At 41.1% G+C, this 16,772-nt stretch overlaps 1 protein-coding gene across 2 annotated transcripts in view; it reads left to right on the top strand.

The window, feature by feature from the left end:
* scube1 (signal peptide, CUB domain, EGF-like 1) overlaps positions 1-16,772 on the top strand; it is a 152,543-nt gene that overhangs the window by 77,970 nt on the left and 57,801 nt on the right. For both annotated transcript variants that reach the window (XM_042511141.1, XM_042511140.1), the window contains exons 5-6: positions 3,854-3,982; positions 8,698-8,814. In XM_042511141.1, coding sequence (XP_042367075.1) covers positions 3,854-3,982; positions 8,698-8,814 — 246 coding nt within the window. The remainder of the gene's footprint in view (positions 1-3,853; positions 3,983-8,697; positions 8,815-16,772) is intronic.

Genomic DNA, 16,772 nt, shown 5'->3' with positions numbered 1-16,772 from the left:
ACCCCGTGGCTTCATTGCTCTGCTGGTCTTCGAGTTGTACAGGGTCCAAATTTGGCCATGCATCAATACCTGCCTATGTGAAGTGAAATATGTAGTCTGAATGATCTAATGTTGAACATGGGGACAGATTTTGTTTGATCTTTTGTTCATTATGGAAATGCACAATTTCCTTTGGCTTCTTTGATTTTGGACTTTGATGGAACAGTCCTGTTGAAAGTGGACAGCTAGAATGGCAGTGTTTAAGAAAGGACTTTTTGTTGTGGAGGGGACTCTCTAGAAGGAATGGCACCCTAATGAGGTACTTGAAGCACTATTGGGGCCCATGAAGGGACATTATTCACCATAGTGACCAGGGAAGAGGTGTGAGGTGTGGTGAGTACTGCCACACTAATGCAAATCCCAAGGAGGAAAGATGCAAATGAACAGCAATTAAGTTATTCACTTATCTGAAGAGCAGCTGCAAATTCTAATACAGCTATAGCTAGAACTTATTCAGAAATGTTGTACAGTTCTCTAAATGAGTTATTTAGTTACATAAAATATTTAGAAGATTTCAATATTTTATTGGGATTCTTATCTGCAGCAAAACAAAAAGACAATGATGGACTATCATGATTTTAAGAATGCCTAAATGGTGGGAACTTTGTGAAGGATACATTGGAAAATTGGAAACAGAGTTACAGCTCAGTTGTTGATCATCAACATTAAACATTTCAATAGGCAATTATGATGCTTCCACACAGGTAATAGCCTTGGCAAGTGACATTGTTTTCAGGTTGTCCATCCCATTTGCTTGAACTCGATATCTCAGGAACACCTTCAGGGAATTTCTTCATAAGTAATTGTAATAATATATAATAATAATCATAATTTTATTGTCTACTTGGACTCGAAGGTGATCTGATTAGAATTTAGAGGTCAAACATCATGGTCACTGTGACTCCGTGTCCATCTCATTCTTGTGAACATGAAATTTCAAGAACACTTTGAGGGAATTTCCTCAAATTTGGCACAAATGTCCACTAGACTCAAGAATTATTAGAATTTGTTGGTCAAAGTTAAAGGTCAAGAATACAGTGAAATCCTCTCTGTACAAAAACATCCACATTCAGTGACTGTCTCCTTGCGTCTAGCTCATACTCGTTAACCAGATATCTTAAGAACAACATTGACATTGACAGAATTTCCTCAAATTTGGCTCAAACATCCACTTGGACTCAAGAATGAACTAATTAGAATTTGGACCATCAAAAGCTGATGTTGAGAACTTTGATTTGTCATTGAAAATGAGCTCCAGCCAGCACAAATGAATCCTAGATGCTTGGGCTGATAAAGTATGATCTATTCATAGGCTTGGCTGGAATCACAGTTTTATGGTATTCCAGAGTAATGTGTTCCAGTAGCATCTTTAATACAGGCATTCCTCTTTTAATTAAACTTGTTGTATGCAGTGCACAGCACACACCACTAGAGCACACAGTTTGATTGACTGCCTTGAGGAGCAGTTGGTTCAGCTACCAAAATCTGTCTTGGAAGAAACTTTGTCTTTTGAGTGAAGACATTTGATTGTGCCATGATGGGTAGACATGCACACACTCCCAAACTCACTTTTCCAGTTCTTCCCAGAGCTCAGTGATATCTTTGGCTGGCTTCTCCTTCCCGGCTCTCCTCTCTGGAGAACATTGGCCCTCCATCCTCCGCCTCCCCGCTTCCTCCCCCCAGCTGATGAAGATTTAAACACTGGCCTATTTCACATATTATTGCCACAGTGTGCTCGACAAATCATCAGGAGAGGAGACCGCATCAAACAGTTTCGAGTGAAGGAATGAATGGATGGAGGGAACGAGACGAGTAGGAGGAGGGACGAGTGACAGTGTCAGTGCCGACAGGAAGAAGCCTTGGGTCAGCTGAAAACGCGGGCTTAGCAGAGGCATAAATTAAAGCACAGGGCTTATTGGTGCTGATGAAGAAAAGGAAATGTATTGAGATTTTGTTATGTGAGAAACTGGGATTTCAGAAACAGGAGAGAATTTAATGATGCATTCATTTGATGTCTGAAGGTCGTAGTTTCTGAGTTGGGTAGTCGCTCTTCTGACTTCATTGTGTTTATGTGCTTTTAGGTCCTAAAGTGGGAACAACATGGAAGCTATAAAGAAGATGGGTTTCATTTTAATGCTAAGAGCATGTAAACAAGAGGTTAATAGCATTTTTCAGTTTACTTATTTTTTTCATATTAATTAATTTTTTCTATATTTCAGATATTGCATTTTAAATATTTTTATATGTAATCAAGGTTACTCTGTATGGACAGCAGTTAACATTAATAGCAATAATGAATTTCATATCATTGACCAAACATTGACTTTTGCCCGCCATTTTTACGCATTTATGACGTCAAGCCGGCAACTGGTGTTATAAAATAACATTGTTATCATTAATAGTATACTCTCCTGGCATGCTTTAGATTTAAAGCATTAGAGTTAAGTTTGCTTGCTTGCTGCAGCTAATAGATGCATATCTTAAAAACGTGCGACAACTAAAAGTAAATGAAAGCAACTAGGAACAAAATCACCAAATATTTGAATTTTCACAATCCATTGTTGACACTGCTTCCATGCTTTCCAACATTTCTGCTGCCCTGGAATGTCACGCAAACGTCACAACTCAGCATCATCGAAATTTCCCAATTTTCCACTTGTAATTAAAATAGAATGGGATATATCTTTATTGTCCACCAGGGTGGAAAATCGTCTTTGGCCCACCAAATGGTGGTGAGCACAGGGTCAGTCAGCAGCAGAGCCCTGCCCCTGGAAAAAAGGGTGGGCCGTTCATGTGCTTGTAACTCGAGGTCATGGTTTTATGGTTTCCCTTTCTGTTTTGGGTTTTGTTTGTTTATATAGAGGGGCTGGCTCTGATGTTGAGGAAATATAGATCTCAGGTGAAATAGGGCCTAATTAGAAATGGAAAAAAGTTGATGAGGGAACTAGGGATGTCAGTTTCGGTTCATTTTGCTTTCGATAGGCCGATACCCATTAACCAGTAACTAACTGGTTGATTTTTAAGAAAAAAAAAAGCATTCAATATAAATGACCTTTCCTTTTAGTCCAGTGCTCCATTGCCTCAGTGAGCTCCAGTGCTGTATTTTAAAGTGCTATCCATATAGAGGTGGGGAAATTTTAATGTTTTATGATGTAAATATCTTGACTTATTTTCTCATGGCTTTGCTGACACACAACCAACCAGCTGCATAAACATGTGGAAACAGGCCCACTAAGAAACCTTTGGTCTCTAGTAGTTCAATGGGGAATCCTCTCTGCCCACCACCAGTGGGAACTTGTAATAGATGGAAATGTGCCACTCATTTGGCAATCAGCTGGTAATGCTGTCCCAATGGCAAAATGCGTTGGAAATATTTTTAATTTGGCACAAACATCCACTTAAGTCAACGATGAACTGATCAGTCTTTGGTGGTCATAGATCAAAGGTTAAGGTCACTGCGACCTTGTATTTGTCAGTCTCAAGAAACCTTGAGGGAATTTCCTCACGAAACATGGTTTTGCCCACTTTTTCTGTCCATTACTCAGCAACATCATTTGGTAAGATACTGAACTGGTGACACTAATTTGTAAACTGTGCTGACTGTAGAAATCTTCTGTGTGTGAAGCAGCCATGTTTTCACAGACATGGATGTGAACTGTAAGAGAAACTTGACTGTTCTGTAGAGTCATACAGCCTGATTTTTTTGTGTAGTCAGTCACTTTTTGAGTTCACTGCTGTACAACCAGACAAAAGTTCCACAGCTTTGAAAAGTGGTTAAAGTGTCAATGTCCTGGTGTCTCTGTCTCCTGCACAGACGGGATGAACTGCATGAACAAGGACCATGGCTGCGCCCACATCTGCAGAGAAGCTCCCGGCAAAGGCGGGGTGTCGTGTGAGTGCCGTCCTGGCTTTGAACTGGCCAAAAACCAGAAAGACTGTACATGTACGTATCACACCTGACCTCAGTGCATTGACAGCACACACACAACCACACACACACACACCAAGGTCAACCTTAATCTCCAATATGTGTCGACATTAACCTTTTAAAACCTGAGCAAATTGGCTTGATTTCTTTCTGAAACACTGAAAGAAAGCAATAAGCAACTTAACAAGAAATGACTGAAAGATTTACAAGAAATAAGTAAAAAGTAAAAAATAATAATAATAATAATATAAAATTGGGTTGTTCAGACGCAGCACAACAAAATGGATGTCAATCCAGGTTCTAAATAGTTAAATGAGCAGCTCTACGATGTTGGATGTCTTCATATCCTACACGTAATCAAATGCACTTTTGTGTAATGCTTTCCATCATCTGTTAATCTTTAGCCAATTGACTTGTCACTTTGTTTTACAGTTCACATGGCAGCGAGGTATTAACACTTTGTTTCATAGCCTTGATTTTATAGAGGTTACGTACTGGTGTGATGAAGGCTCTAAACTGGTCTGTAATAAACATCTGTAATAGCAATGATGGACAAGTTCCAGTCGGCCTTCAGCCCTAAAATATGAGGGTGGACATTTAATACCAGAATCAGTTAAGCGTTTCAGGCCAAGCTGAAGGTGCTGAAGGATTCAGTAGAGAGAATTCATGTCTCTCAACCACCCCCCCCGCTCTCATCGCTCGGCTCCATCCCTGTTTCTCACTCTTCACGCCGAGTGCCTGCAGCCATGGAATTTAGGGCTGCTGTTTTCGTGGGGGGAAAAATAAGCTTTTAGTTACACTTTGTTTGGCATCACATCTTGTTCTCCTCTCAGACGATGAGAGTGTAAAGATTGTGAAAGCCTCTGAAAGGCTCTAATGCATCCCCCGCTGTGGTAATATTTCATTAGTGGCGAGGGAGTGAGCCCTGTGCCGGCCTGTTGAGCACGGCGGCACAGGACGGTAGTAAACAAGTGATGAAAGAAATGCTAGTTATGTCCACACACACACTGCATACACACACACACACACATATATATATTTATCTCCTCTTCTCTCTCCTCTCATGTTCTCTCTGTCTCTGTCCATTTTCACCCCTCTCCTCCATTTTCTCCCTTGCTTTGTCTCCCACTTCCTCCCCCTCCTTTACTCTCTGCCTCATCATGTTTTGGTATGCCCGTTCAGCCATCTGGCACAAACGTCCACTTGGACTCAAGGATGAACTGATTAGAATTAGGTGGTCAAAGGTCAAGGCCACTGTGACCTCAAAAAATACCCTTTTAGCAATAACTCAAAAATTCATAGGCTAATTAAGACAAAATTTAACACAGTGTCTAATAGGATAAATTGTTGAAGCAATGGCATTTTATATACAAAAGGTCAAAGGTCGACTTCACTGTGACATCATAGTGTTTTCTGGCCATTATTTAACACTATAACAAAGGAACAGAAGACAGTTTAAGTTGTCATGGGGGACTATTTTCAAATTTGATACAAAGGTCCACTTGGAGTCAACAATGAACTTATTTGATATTGGTGGTCAAAGGTCAAGGTCACTGTAACCTTATCTGTGCCATTCTTGTGAATGCATAATCTCAAAAACCCTTGAGAGGATTTTTTCAAATTTGGCACAAATGTCCACCTGGACTCAACAATGACTGATTGGTGGTTAAATTTAAAGGTCAAGGTCACCCCCTTTTTTAACTTAATATCTTAAGAACACCTTGAGGAAATTTACTCAAATTTGGCACAAACATCCACTTGGATTTGAGACTTACCTGATAAGTATCGCAAAAAGTTAATGGGTAAGGTCACTGTCACCTCACAAAAAAGTTTTTGGCTCTAATTCAAGAATTCATATGCTAATGACAGAATTTATGACAAAAATTAATGCAAATATCTTAAATAATAAAACAATGAAGTGTACAAAAGGTCAAAAATCTATTTCACTGTGACATCATCTTCTTAAAAAAGTTTTCTGGCCATCACTCAACATCATTTGGACTCAAGACATATCATCATTGACTGAACTGGTGACACTAATCTTGAAACGACTGTTTGGATCTATTACCGTTTATATAGATCTTCTGTGCTGCCGGGTTAAAGATGTGTGTGAAGCATCCACTTTTTAGAATTTGGAGCTTCTTTGCAACACCATCCTTATTTGAAGCATTGTCTTTTGTCATAGCTACATTTGAGTCCGGACAGACAGTCTCAACTGGCTGGTGAAGGCAACCACAAGGCAATAATTCTACGTTAATCTCTTTTATTCTCTTCTCTCTTCTTTTTTCCTTAGAGTCACCAAAGGATCCAAAAAGTTAAAAATGCAAAGATAAGGAAAAGCTTCTGAAAAGTTCATCAAGTGTATTTGTGCTTGTTTTCCCTTTTCACCTCAAGAGCTGAAAGTTAGACAAATTAGGAGGTAAAAATCTTGGACAAATCACAACCGTCTCACATGGTTAGTGTTTGACAAATCAGTTGTGTTTATTATGGCAAAGTCCTTCTCAAGAGTTTGTGGCCCGTAGACAAATACTACTTAGCTGGCTGTTGTAGGGCCAAGGGAGTAAAGCTGAACCCTTGGTTTCTCTGGTGGGCTAAGGCTAAGGGCTAAGGTTTAGGAGTTCTCAAAAAAGTTCCAAGAGAGGCCCTGCAGAGAAAGCTCCCCATTACAATCTGCTCAGTCTCATGTTTTCCAACTTCCAACCTCTCTTTATCTCTCCTTCATAACTGCATTCTCTTTTTCACCCCTCCACATCTCTCTTGATCCCTCCTGTTGCTCACATTCTTTTAGATTATTTTTCTTTCTAAAGAAAAGATTTAGAAAAAGAAACATTTTCTCATTCTCTTTCCCTTTTCCTCTTTTGGCCCTTCTTGACCTAAGAAAGTCAGGAACTTTTTATGCCTCCTCTCGGGTGATAGCTGTGGCCAGAGGCATTATGTTTTTGGGTTGGCTGTGCGTCCGTACGTCCCATTCTCATGAATGCACTTTCTCAAAAATGCCTTTAGGGAAATTTGTCAAATCAACTCAATTTGTCAAATCTGGCACAAATGTCTACTTGGCCTCAACAATGAACTGATTAGATTTTGCTTATCAAAAGTAAAGGTACTGTGACCCTGTCTGTCTCATTCTCCTGGATGCAATATCTTAAGAACATTTTGAGGGAACGTCTTTAAATTTGGTACTAACATCTACTTCGATTCAAGGATGAACTGATAGAATTTGGTGGTTGAAGGTTAAAGATCAAGGTCACTGTGACCTCACTAAACAAGTTTTGGCTTGAACTCCTGAATTCATGCTATATTTTCACAAAATTTCTATAAAGCAGTAAGTATAACTTCATTGGTTCGTGGAGGCATTTAACTGCCTGGAAGTAATTTTAGTTTAAAAAGTGATTTTTAAACACAGGAACATAGTTTGACTTTACACAGGACAACAACAGGACAACAGGACAACAGGACACCGCCCAACATAATCAAAGTAATCATTTTAATCCAAACCATGTTCTTTCCCTGTTCTTTTGGTTTTGTGCCTAAATCTAACCAAACCAAACAGGGACTTGTTCAAATCAACAAACAACAACCTTGTGGATGCTTTTCTATCCATAACAGACAATGACCCAGACCTTTTCCAAATGTTATCTATCTGTCCTTAACCTAAATGGGCTCTCACATCAAGGGCCCAGGCCCACATCTGAGTACACCTGACCCAAAGTCCAGTTTATTTGATTGGTGTGAATACCGTGTATGGCACCCAGGCAAGGTACATCAATCCAGGCCCAAGGCCACTTAAAAAATGGCATCACGTGTGAACATTAATTGTACCAAAACTTGGCAGTTGACTGCTATTTGGGAGAATGTGTCCATGTTGGGCATGGTACAAATCAATCAGACCTAATATGAAAACACCCTAAAAGCAGAACACAATACTATGCCAAGAACTGAGTATTAACCCTTTGAAACCTGACATGGCATCAGTTTTCTTGTGGTGTGTTCAGACACCTTTCACAAGCTTTTTGAATATTTCAGACCTGAGGTAATTGGTTTCAAAAACAAGGGGGAAAAAGACAGTAACCAACTTACAAATTTCAAGAAATTAATAAAGGTGACAAGAAGGTTGCCTAAAAAAAAGTTTTAAAAAAGAGGAGAGGGTTTCTAAAAAAAAATAAGAAAATGTCCAAAATTTAAAAAAAAAACAAAACAAAACCCTTAAATAAAATTTTATTTAATTTTTCAGCACTTTTTAAAGGTATTTTTCTTATTGCTTATTTCCGTCTCATGTTGTTTTTTGCCTTCTTTTCCTGCTTTTAAAAGAAATCACACCAATTTGCTCAGGTTTCAATGGCTAAAAATGTTATAAACATAGAAACATGAATTTCCACCAAATTTCAGACAAACACCACAAACATAATTTTAGGTTCTTTTTCAACATTTTTCATCTAACTGGCTCTTTCTTTCTCTTTTTTTCTTATACCATCTATTCCATCTATGCTCCGCTCTACCTCTCTAAATCCTGTAATAAACCCACTCCCAGCTGTCATATCCAGCCAAATATCCAGTGCAACATTATGTTGCGTCTTGGTTATAGCACAGAATAAATATCCCTCTGGATCTTCCCATATTGTTATTGTAGCTAAATAAAGAATCCGTCGACATCCAAAGTGTCGTGAGCCTTGTGTTACACATAGTATACAAGATAGAAGTAAGACTGGAATGTGTGTGTATGTTGTCTTCAGTGACATGTAACTATGGAAATGGCGGCTGCCAGCACACATGTGATGACACGGACACAGGGCCGGTGTGTGGCTGCCATCAGAAGTACGCCCTGCACTCAGACAGCAAGACCTGCATCGGTGAGTGACAACCAAGATGGCTTCCTACTTCACACACACACACACACACACACACACACACACACACCCTGAAGCCCTAACAGCTGTTTGAATGTAACATCAGCTGTATGGTAGAACAGTGTCGGTGCAGCACAGATAAGAACAGAAGGACAGAAACAGAATGAGCCTGGGTGTGTTGGAGGTTATGGAGTTGGTTCTCTCCCCACCTCTCGGCACTCTGAACACAGCAGAGACAAAGGACAGAACTTCAACAGATATATCTACCTTCCAGTAATGAAATTATTTTACCCACACTGAAAATAATGACATGGAGGAGACTTAAGCTTCAGGTTGTTAGAAAAAAAAAAATTAGAGCGAGATTCAATCAATGCCTCTTTAAAGAAAGCTGTATTCTAACCTCAGGCACACTATATCCTGCATCTGATCCTCATTAGTGGTGCAAACAATTCTTATATTATGTATAGCTCAACAAAACTAATGCAGAGTGAGCATGAACGCTGTATCTTTTTTTCCTCAAAATTAGTGAGGTGCAAGAACTTAAAAATTGGATACAAGTTAAACAATTTTCAATGTCATCCAGGGGCATTTAGATGATTCCTGTTGAAGATAGAACCAAACTGCAGCAGGGCAGTCTGACACCAAAACAGCTCAACTCTGTTATTAAACCCATCAATAACTGTTGCGCTAGCTGTGTGATGTTACAGTTAGCCCTGTCACTGTCAAAGAGCTGCAGTCTTGTCACAGTTATCTCATGATAAACAGAGAGAGAAGCTGAGCAGATCAACATGCTGTGTGCAGTTTTATAATAAAATAAGATTTTACCCATTTTAAAAGGTCAAATTTGCATTAAAGCTGCAGCGTTCGGAACTGCATAACTGCAGGGTTGTGCAGAAAATTGGCTAAATTTGTGTCAATTGTTGCACATGACCTATCACTAAGCCCCATCCTCTGAGCTCACTCACAAAAAGTCTGTGTGTTGTCTACACTAACAATAGCAGCTCTCAGTGTCAATGACATATCCAAAGATGCTATATAGAACTTTTGGGGACAGAAGCTCCTTATGTCATACAGAAGCCATCCAAAGGGTCCTCACTATGCCGTGGTTTTAGCGATAGCCAGCCTTTGCTTTTTTTGTAACATTACAGCTAAGTTATTACTTTTCAGGTGGGCTTACTAACACTAACACTGATGTCTGATTGTCAAGGGACAAAAGTACAAAAACTATGTTTAACAGATAACATGATGTTACAAAGCTGAAGTTGGCTATAACATTAGGGACTATTAGTTAATTTAAGCTTAAGTTACCTAGCAAAGTTTGCTGCAAGGTGCAAGACAAGATGTTGCCAACATAATGTATGAGGTTATATATAGTTGTCACTTTGCAGCAAATTTTACAAACACGTTGCCTTACCATAGAATAGATGTAGAGATATTTGTTTATCGTCTTTACCTGCTACACAACTCAATCAAAGGAGACACTCCATTCTGTAGCCTCTCAGGTTACCTCGTATCAGCTATGCATTTACCTCATGCACATCATTCGACCATTTTTTAATTTTATAACTGCATAGATTTAAATAAAACCACAGGAAAATCTTAATTTCTGATGCTTTTCTATGGAGTTCTTCAAGCAGGGTGTCTGAGTACATTGTGCAGCTGCATGAAATGTGATTGACACATGGTGTTCGAGGGTGGAGCTTAGCTTTAGGTCAGTGACAGCATCGCAGCATCATAGAGGGATTGGTTATTATTTGCTAGCACACGGTAAATGTCCTTTGTTCTATCAACATTGGGTGGGGTTGTTAATGTTTCCCTTTTTGAATGATAAATAAAGACTACCACACCGCGACCATCACGCAGCTTGCAGAATGTACATGCAAGTGACCATTCACTGTAGACTTTGCAGCGTGTTCACGTGCAACTGTTTGGCTGACACACAAGCGACATGAGTCGCTGCAACAGTTGGCCTTCATTACCACTAGTTTCCTCATGTTGGTTTGGTGTGTTTGGGCCTCAGAGGAAATACCACAGTACAAATTGTCAGAAAATGAGCAGTATCATGTGTTGAGTTTTAAAGCAATGACTATAGAAAATGCAAAGCAATAGAAAATGAAGGACAGACAAATCTCCCACTCACATTCATCATGTTAAAACTCAGTTGATCCCAGCCAGAAACCAGCAGGCAGCTCATCTGCACATATGACCATTAGCAGAGGCCTGCCTCCACATCCTGGCTGTCACATATTCATTTTCATCATGCTATTTTTCTAATCAGTAGGATTAATAAGATGAATAAGACGTTCCAGGTAAGTGAATTTGTTCATAACGCTGTTCTCCACACTTCCTTCTTGCTGATATACAATATATGTGGGAAACAGTTTGCAAAGCATCAACACTTCTTTGTTCTGTCAGTCACACTTGTTGCAGTTTGAGTATTTTGGCCTCAAGGGCCTGTAATCTATGGAGCCTAGTATAGATGCTAGAGTAATGGTCATTTGGGCGCACAAATTTTAGTTTATACCCTCAAATTAACAATGAGTATGCAGAAATTAGTAATGCAAATGGATGCCTCTGATTATTTATCATATTTAACAATCATGTTAGTTTCATTTGTCCTTGCCCCTGGAGACTCTGGACCATATAAACGATCAGTAGTTCATGGTCTACAGTGCATGGCAAAAGCACTTTTAGGGCATGTCCAGTTTCATTTTGACAGTTTTGGTGCATCATCTGGGAGCAAAGTAAGGTGCAAAGGAGTTGTATTCAATCCCTTCATTGTAGCTGTGTTTTTGGCAAAACTGGAATTCAACCAATCAATGTGTCATCTCCCATTCTCATTCAAAGCCAAGCACAAATGGCGCTTTTCCACTACATGGTACCGGCTCTACTCTACTCTACTCTACTCGCCCTTTGTTGGTTTTCCATTAGGAAAAAGTACCAGGCACGCACGGAATACTCTGAACAGCACAAACATCAAACATCAAAGCTGTTGTGACGGCCGCAGTTTCATATAGTTTTTCCTTCTTTCCGAAAATGCCAACCAGAAAGATCAAGGCGCGGTTGCTCGAGGAGGTGCAAACGTTCCTCACCTTGCAGGCCAACAAGCATATCCAGTGAGAGCGAGTTTGTGTGTATGCATAGTTCGAATTACGGGGGAGCTAAGGGGAGCTCGGCTCCCCTGAAAGCCTCTCTTGAGATGTTCAGGGGGAGAATTGTTGACTTTTGTGTTATAGATTATATGCACATAAAGATTCCTGAAATAATAAAAAAATAGAAGTAATATGTCAGTGTTGTGTGTTTATTCGCTCATTACATTCCGTTTCCATCTGTCTCCACGATTTAACTTCTGTGTTTATCCCTGTTGCAGCGATCTGTGTGTGAAGCTGTGCTGCGTTCAAATTCCTACATTTACGTAGTCACCTGTACTCCTCATCATCCAACAGAAGGGACCGAGAGAGAAAGAGAGGATAAATTATTGGCGGGTATTAGTTAAATTTCTTTCATAGTACCCCTGTTATTGACCACGTGCTGCCATACACTTTATACATGTGATAGGTTTTAGTAGTGGTGGGCACTGGAAAGTAGGGCTCCTCCGAAAGTAACTGTGTAATTCGAACCCTGTTCATATGTGTGTTGTGTTGAACCAGACATCACAGCAGTGTCAAACGGCGTCGCTATGACGACCAGCTACACTGAGGAGGTACTACCTTCTAATGGAAAATGACCCCCAGAAAAGTACCTGGTAGAGTAGAGCAGAGTAGAGTAAAGTTGAGTAGAGCCGGTACCATGTAATGGAAAAGCGCCATAAGGCATATACAGTATAGGAGAACTATGGTGGTTGAGGCCAAAACACAAAAACATGAATGGCCAGTGTTTGGTTTGTTTGTTACCAAGGCTACTGTAGAAAACCATATCAGACTCTGCAGAGGAGGAACCACTCTGTACAACAGCTCATTCGAAGGTAATGAAAATATTCCTTCCAATAAATGCCTCTAAATCGTACACTCTGGACATTAAAGCAGCAAACTAAAAACTACTGCATGCTCCTCATGTGTAAATGTGCACAGCATCTCTCCTTATGAGGAGTCGGACTGCAACTCTGCTCTGCTATTTCATCCACCCACTACCCATCCAAATGTTCCTGTGTTTTCAAGAAACAGAGTGTACATGTGTTTTGAATCCACCTATGTTGATGCATCTTACCATGTGAAAATATACCCTTTATATAGCCAGAAAACACTGCGCCACCCTGGCTGTCGCCAGGTTTTTGTTTGTTTCGTAACATCAGGAGAATCTCAACTAGATCTGGCACTGGCACTGAAAGGCAACAAAGCATCATACAAATTTCTCGCTCAAGTTAAAATTTTTCAACAAGCCCAAATACACAATTAGCACTAATATCGTGTTTTTTGTGTCGTTCATGTTGCATCATTCGGCCAGCATGAATTCATGGTTATTTGTGTCTTTGCATAGACTTGATATATATAATCTCACCATGAGAAACACTGACATTGCCATTCTAGTGAACACGTAAGATATGGCCCAGTATCAGTGCTACATCAAATGTTGTGTCAGAAATTATTGCTGGCCAGCTTTGACTAATAACTGAACAAATGTTCTGCTGTAATATAGTACAAAAATCAACAAAGTGGTCTGGTCATGCACAGTCTAAATGGGATGCTTGGGTTGATTACAGTTTAATGGTGATTTTGGATTATGGGATGTAAATGTATTCAATATTTTTTGTGTTATCTTTTGGAACAAATTGTTTCTTTGTGTTGGAATTATTAATTTGAAGGTATAAATAAATGAACAGTGCGCAAAAAAGTATAACAATAAATATCTAATGTGTACTGGGCTCAGGTCATAGCAGAAGTCAGCTTATGTCTTAGCACATGACACATGGCCTGTCCAAAATGCTAGTGTAACAATACATGTTCAGTCATGCGGTTCATGTGAACTTTGAGGTAACAACTCTTCTTCAGTTTGGTTCATTTGAATAGGTGGTAGACCTTTAGTGGCACAAAAACACCTAAAAAGGAAGTTCTCTGCAATGTGGTTTGTGAGGAGAACAGACAACATCCAAATCAAGTACAGAAAACTTCCCAAAAATCCAGGATTTATGGGTATAATTTGATGGAGGTTGACACCTGATAGCCAGCAGTTAATAAAAACTCGGAAAAAGTAGCATAACAGAATGAACCGAGACCAAACCACAGTCTGGACCAATGTCTTATTTGGCCATTGCTCCAACTATTCACAGTTGATACAAACACCAGAAAAGGTGTTCATAGCAGAAATCCCTCTGAGTTAGTTTTGAATCTCTAACCTGGCAGGACCACAGGTCACCTAATCTCTGTCCAATTAGTGAGCTGCTTGTAACTTCTGTTTACAAGTTGTGCTTCATTTGTAATAGGGCAGCATAAACCTTAATGAAGCAAATAAAAAAGAATCAAGTAAGCTTTTCCATGTGGTTCAAACCAAAGAGGTGTAAGTGTGACTTAACATTCGGTGAGATTATAACCACCTGCACAACTAGGACACAGAAAGTTTCCACAGTCCTGACTGTGAGCTGAGAAACATGTCAGACTGGTGTCAAACACACATGGACACAATGATCTGATGTTTCTGATATGCTGTCCTTCCTGCTGTGTCCGTACACTGGAAACACCTCTCTCTGTCTCTCTTTGTCTCTCCCTGTCTCTCACTCTCACCATTTGAGCAGATTGCTGCTTCTCGGCGGCACCAGGTTTTGACTGCCAATAACCCCTTTTTCTTCGCAGCCTCTTTGAAGAACACGCCATCGAGGACAGGCTGCGTAGAGGAGGCAGAACGAGAGAGAGCGGGGACCCTCCTCTCCCTCCGTTCCCAATGTCTTTTCTCTCTTTCTGTCTCTCTTCATACTTTGACGAGAGAAAGGACCTCTGTCTGGTCTGTGGTCCGGGTGTCCCAACTACTCTGTGGGCCCACCTTTAACCCCCCGCCCTCCCTTTTTACCCTTTCTATGTAGCTCTGTCCCTCTCCTCCTCCTTACTCCTCCCTCCCTCCTGCTTTCTGGTGATAGTACCTGATTGCCTGTCTTGTCTGAGCATCCATGTTAAAATCAAATCAGGTGGACTAAAGAGTAACTCTGGGTGGGGGGGTCGCGTGTTAGACTCTGTGGTTAAAAAAAAAAAAACAAAACGGACATCTCAATTGCAGCCTGATCTTAGGTATAGCTCCCACGAAAGCAAACCCTAACCTCCTCCTTCTCCACCTCTCTCTCTACTGCCTCATCCTCCACCTCCTCACGAAACATAAAGCGGCGAAAACCAAAAAAACTTGCCAACGACAAAATGCCCTCCATTACTCATGTCCATCTATCAGCCCCCTTTTCATGCTCCATACCCCTTTTTAATAGAAAGGCAGGGACTTGCACTGCTCGAGCTTCCTCCTACTGCATGTGTTCACTCACATGTGCTGCAGCGTCCAATCGTCTGCCTCTTTCACTAATCATTCATCTGTCTGTCTGTCTGCTTGTCCAGCTGCATGAGAGAGCCTGCACTGCATTTGTGCAGTTTCCCTTTTTTTCTTTAATTTTCCCTTTTTTGAACTGAAGTACATTTTTTATTGTTGTTGTTGTTTTAGTGACCCTTCTGTTTCCTTCCAGTGCATTGTTTTTTTTACCATTCTCCTCCTAGCTGTAGTAGCGTAGAGTGATTTAACTCTTCCCCCATCCTGTCCCGAGTAGGTCTGGCTCTCTAAAACACTCCCCTCTCTGTGGGCCTCCGACTACCACTTAGCCCCCATAGAGCGGGACTCCTCTCTTCCCACCGCTTCCCCAACCTGTCCCTACACATCCACACATTTTATCTCCCTCTCCAACATATTTTTTCACACACTCAAGAAAGCAGACGCTCGCACTGGTATGCACAAGCCCTCGATTCAACAACGACCACATTTCACCCGTTAGCAGAGCACCAGAAAGCCTCCATTCATCCCTGAGTGTACTTCAGAGAATTCTCCACTTTGTCCATCAAGAGAGGAGAGAGTAGTGCGCCAGGGCTGGGGAATGGAAGGGACATTAATTACCCCCTTATCCACTCCTACTCCCCCACACCACCACCCATAGGACTGTGGCTGTACATCAAAGCCCAGTCCTATAGCGGCAAGTGGCGTCCATTCACAAAGAGATGCTCATTCAGGCCCTAATGACTCAGGCCCAATGAAAGGCCGCCTCCCTCTCACCATCCCCAGCATGCATGCCATCTCAGCAGCGATAGAGCCCCCCTCTGCCACCTTCCCTCCTTAGCCCCTCCAATCCAACCTCCATTGCCCAGCTTTGGGAACTTCCAACGTTGACTGTTAGAGCCAGTTGTGATGTGTTCCATAGACAAACAGGCAACCAGCGCTGCCCCCAGACTACCTCCTCCTGCTTTTTGATTCCTCTGCATGCCCTCCCTACACTTCAAACCCCATTTCTTAGTTTGTGCACCCCCTTTTTCCCCTCATACACCTCTCCCATTGCGGCCCACGATGGGACTGATTCTGACTTTCTTCTCTCCCTTGTTCTCTTCTCTGTTCATCCGATCACTTAGTCATCGCTCGGACCTTCAAGCAACTCCTCTGACCTCTCGTCCTCTTCCCCTGCACCACCCTTTCTCTTGTCTCCTGTCGTCATTGTCACCCCCTTCCTTTTGCTCCACATTTAAGGCGGCTTGTCTTAGAAATGTTGGACATGTATCCTCCCCTCCCTCTCTTTCTCATCTTCCTCCTCCATCCTAACGCAAGGGAATCATTGCTGACAAAGTGTGGCTGTTTGATATGGAAGACAGAAACTTCATCGGTGACAACATCAGAATTAAAATCCCCCCTTAACGTTCCCCCAACCTCATCCCATCCCCAGAACCCCCACACCTCTAACCACCTTTTTTTTTTTTTTTTTTTTACTTTTTTCACGTTAGCCCTGTACCTCCTCC

Source organism: Plectropomus leopardus, chromosome 22 (assembly GCF_008729295.1).
Source record: "Plectropomus leopardus isolate mb chromosome 22, YSFRI_Pleo_2.0, whole genome shotgun sequence".
NCBI lineage: Eukaryota > Metazoa > Chordata > Actinopteri > Perciformes > Serranidae > Plectropomus > Plectropomus leopardus.
Note: the sequence above shows the minus strand (reverse complement) of the source record. Positions and strands in the feature narration are given on the sequence as shown.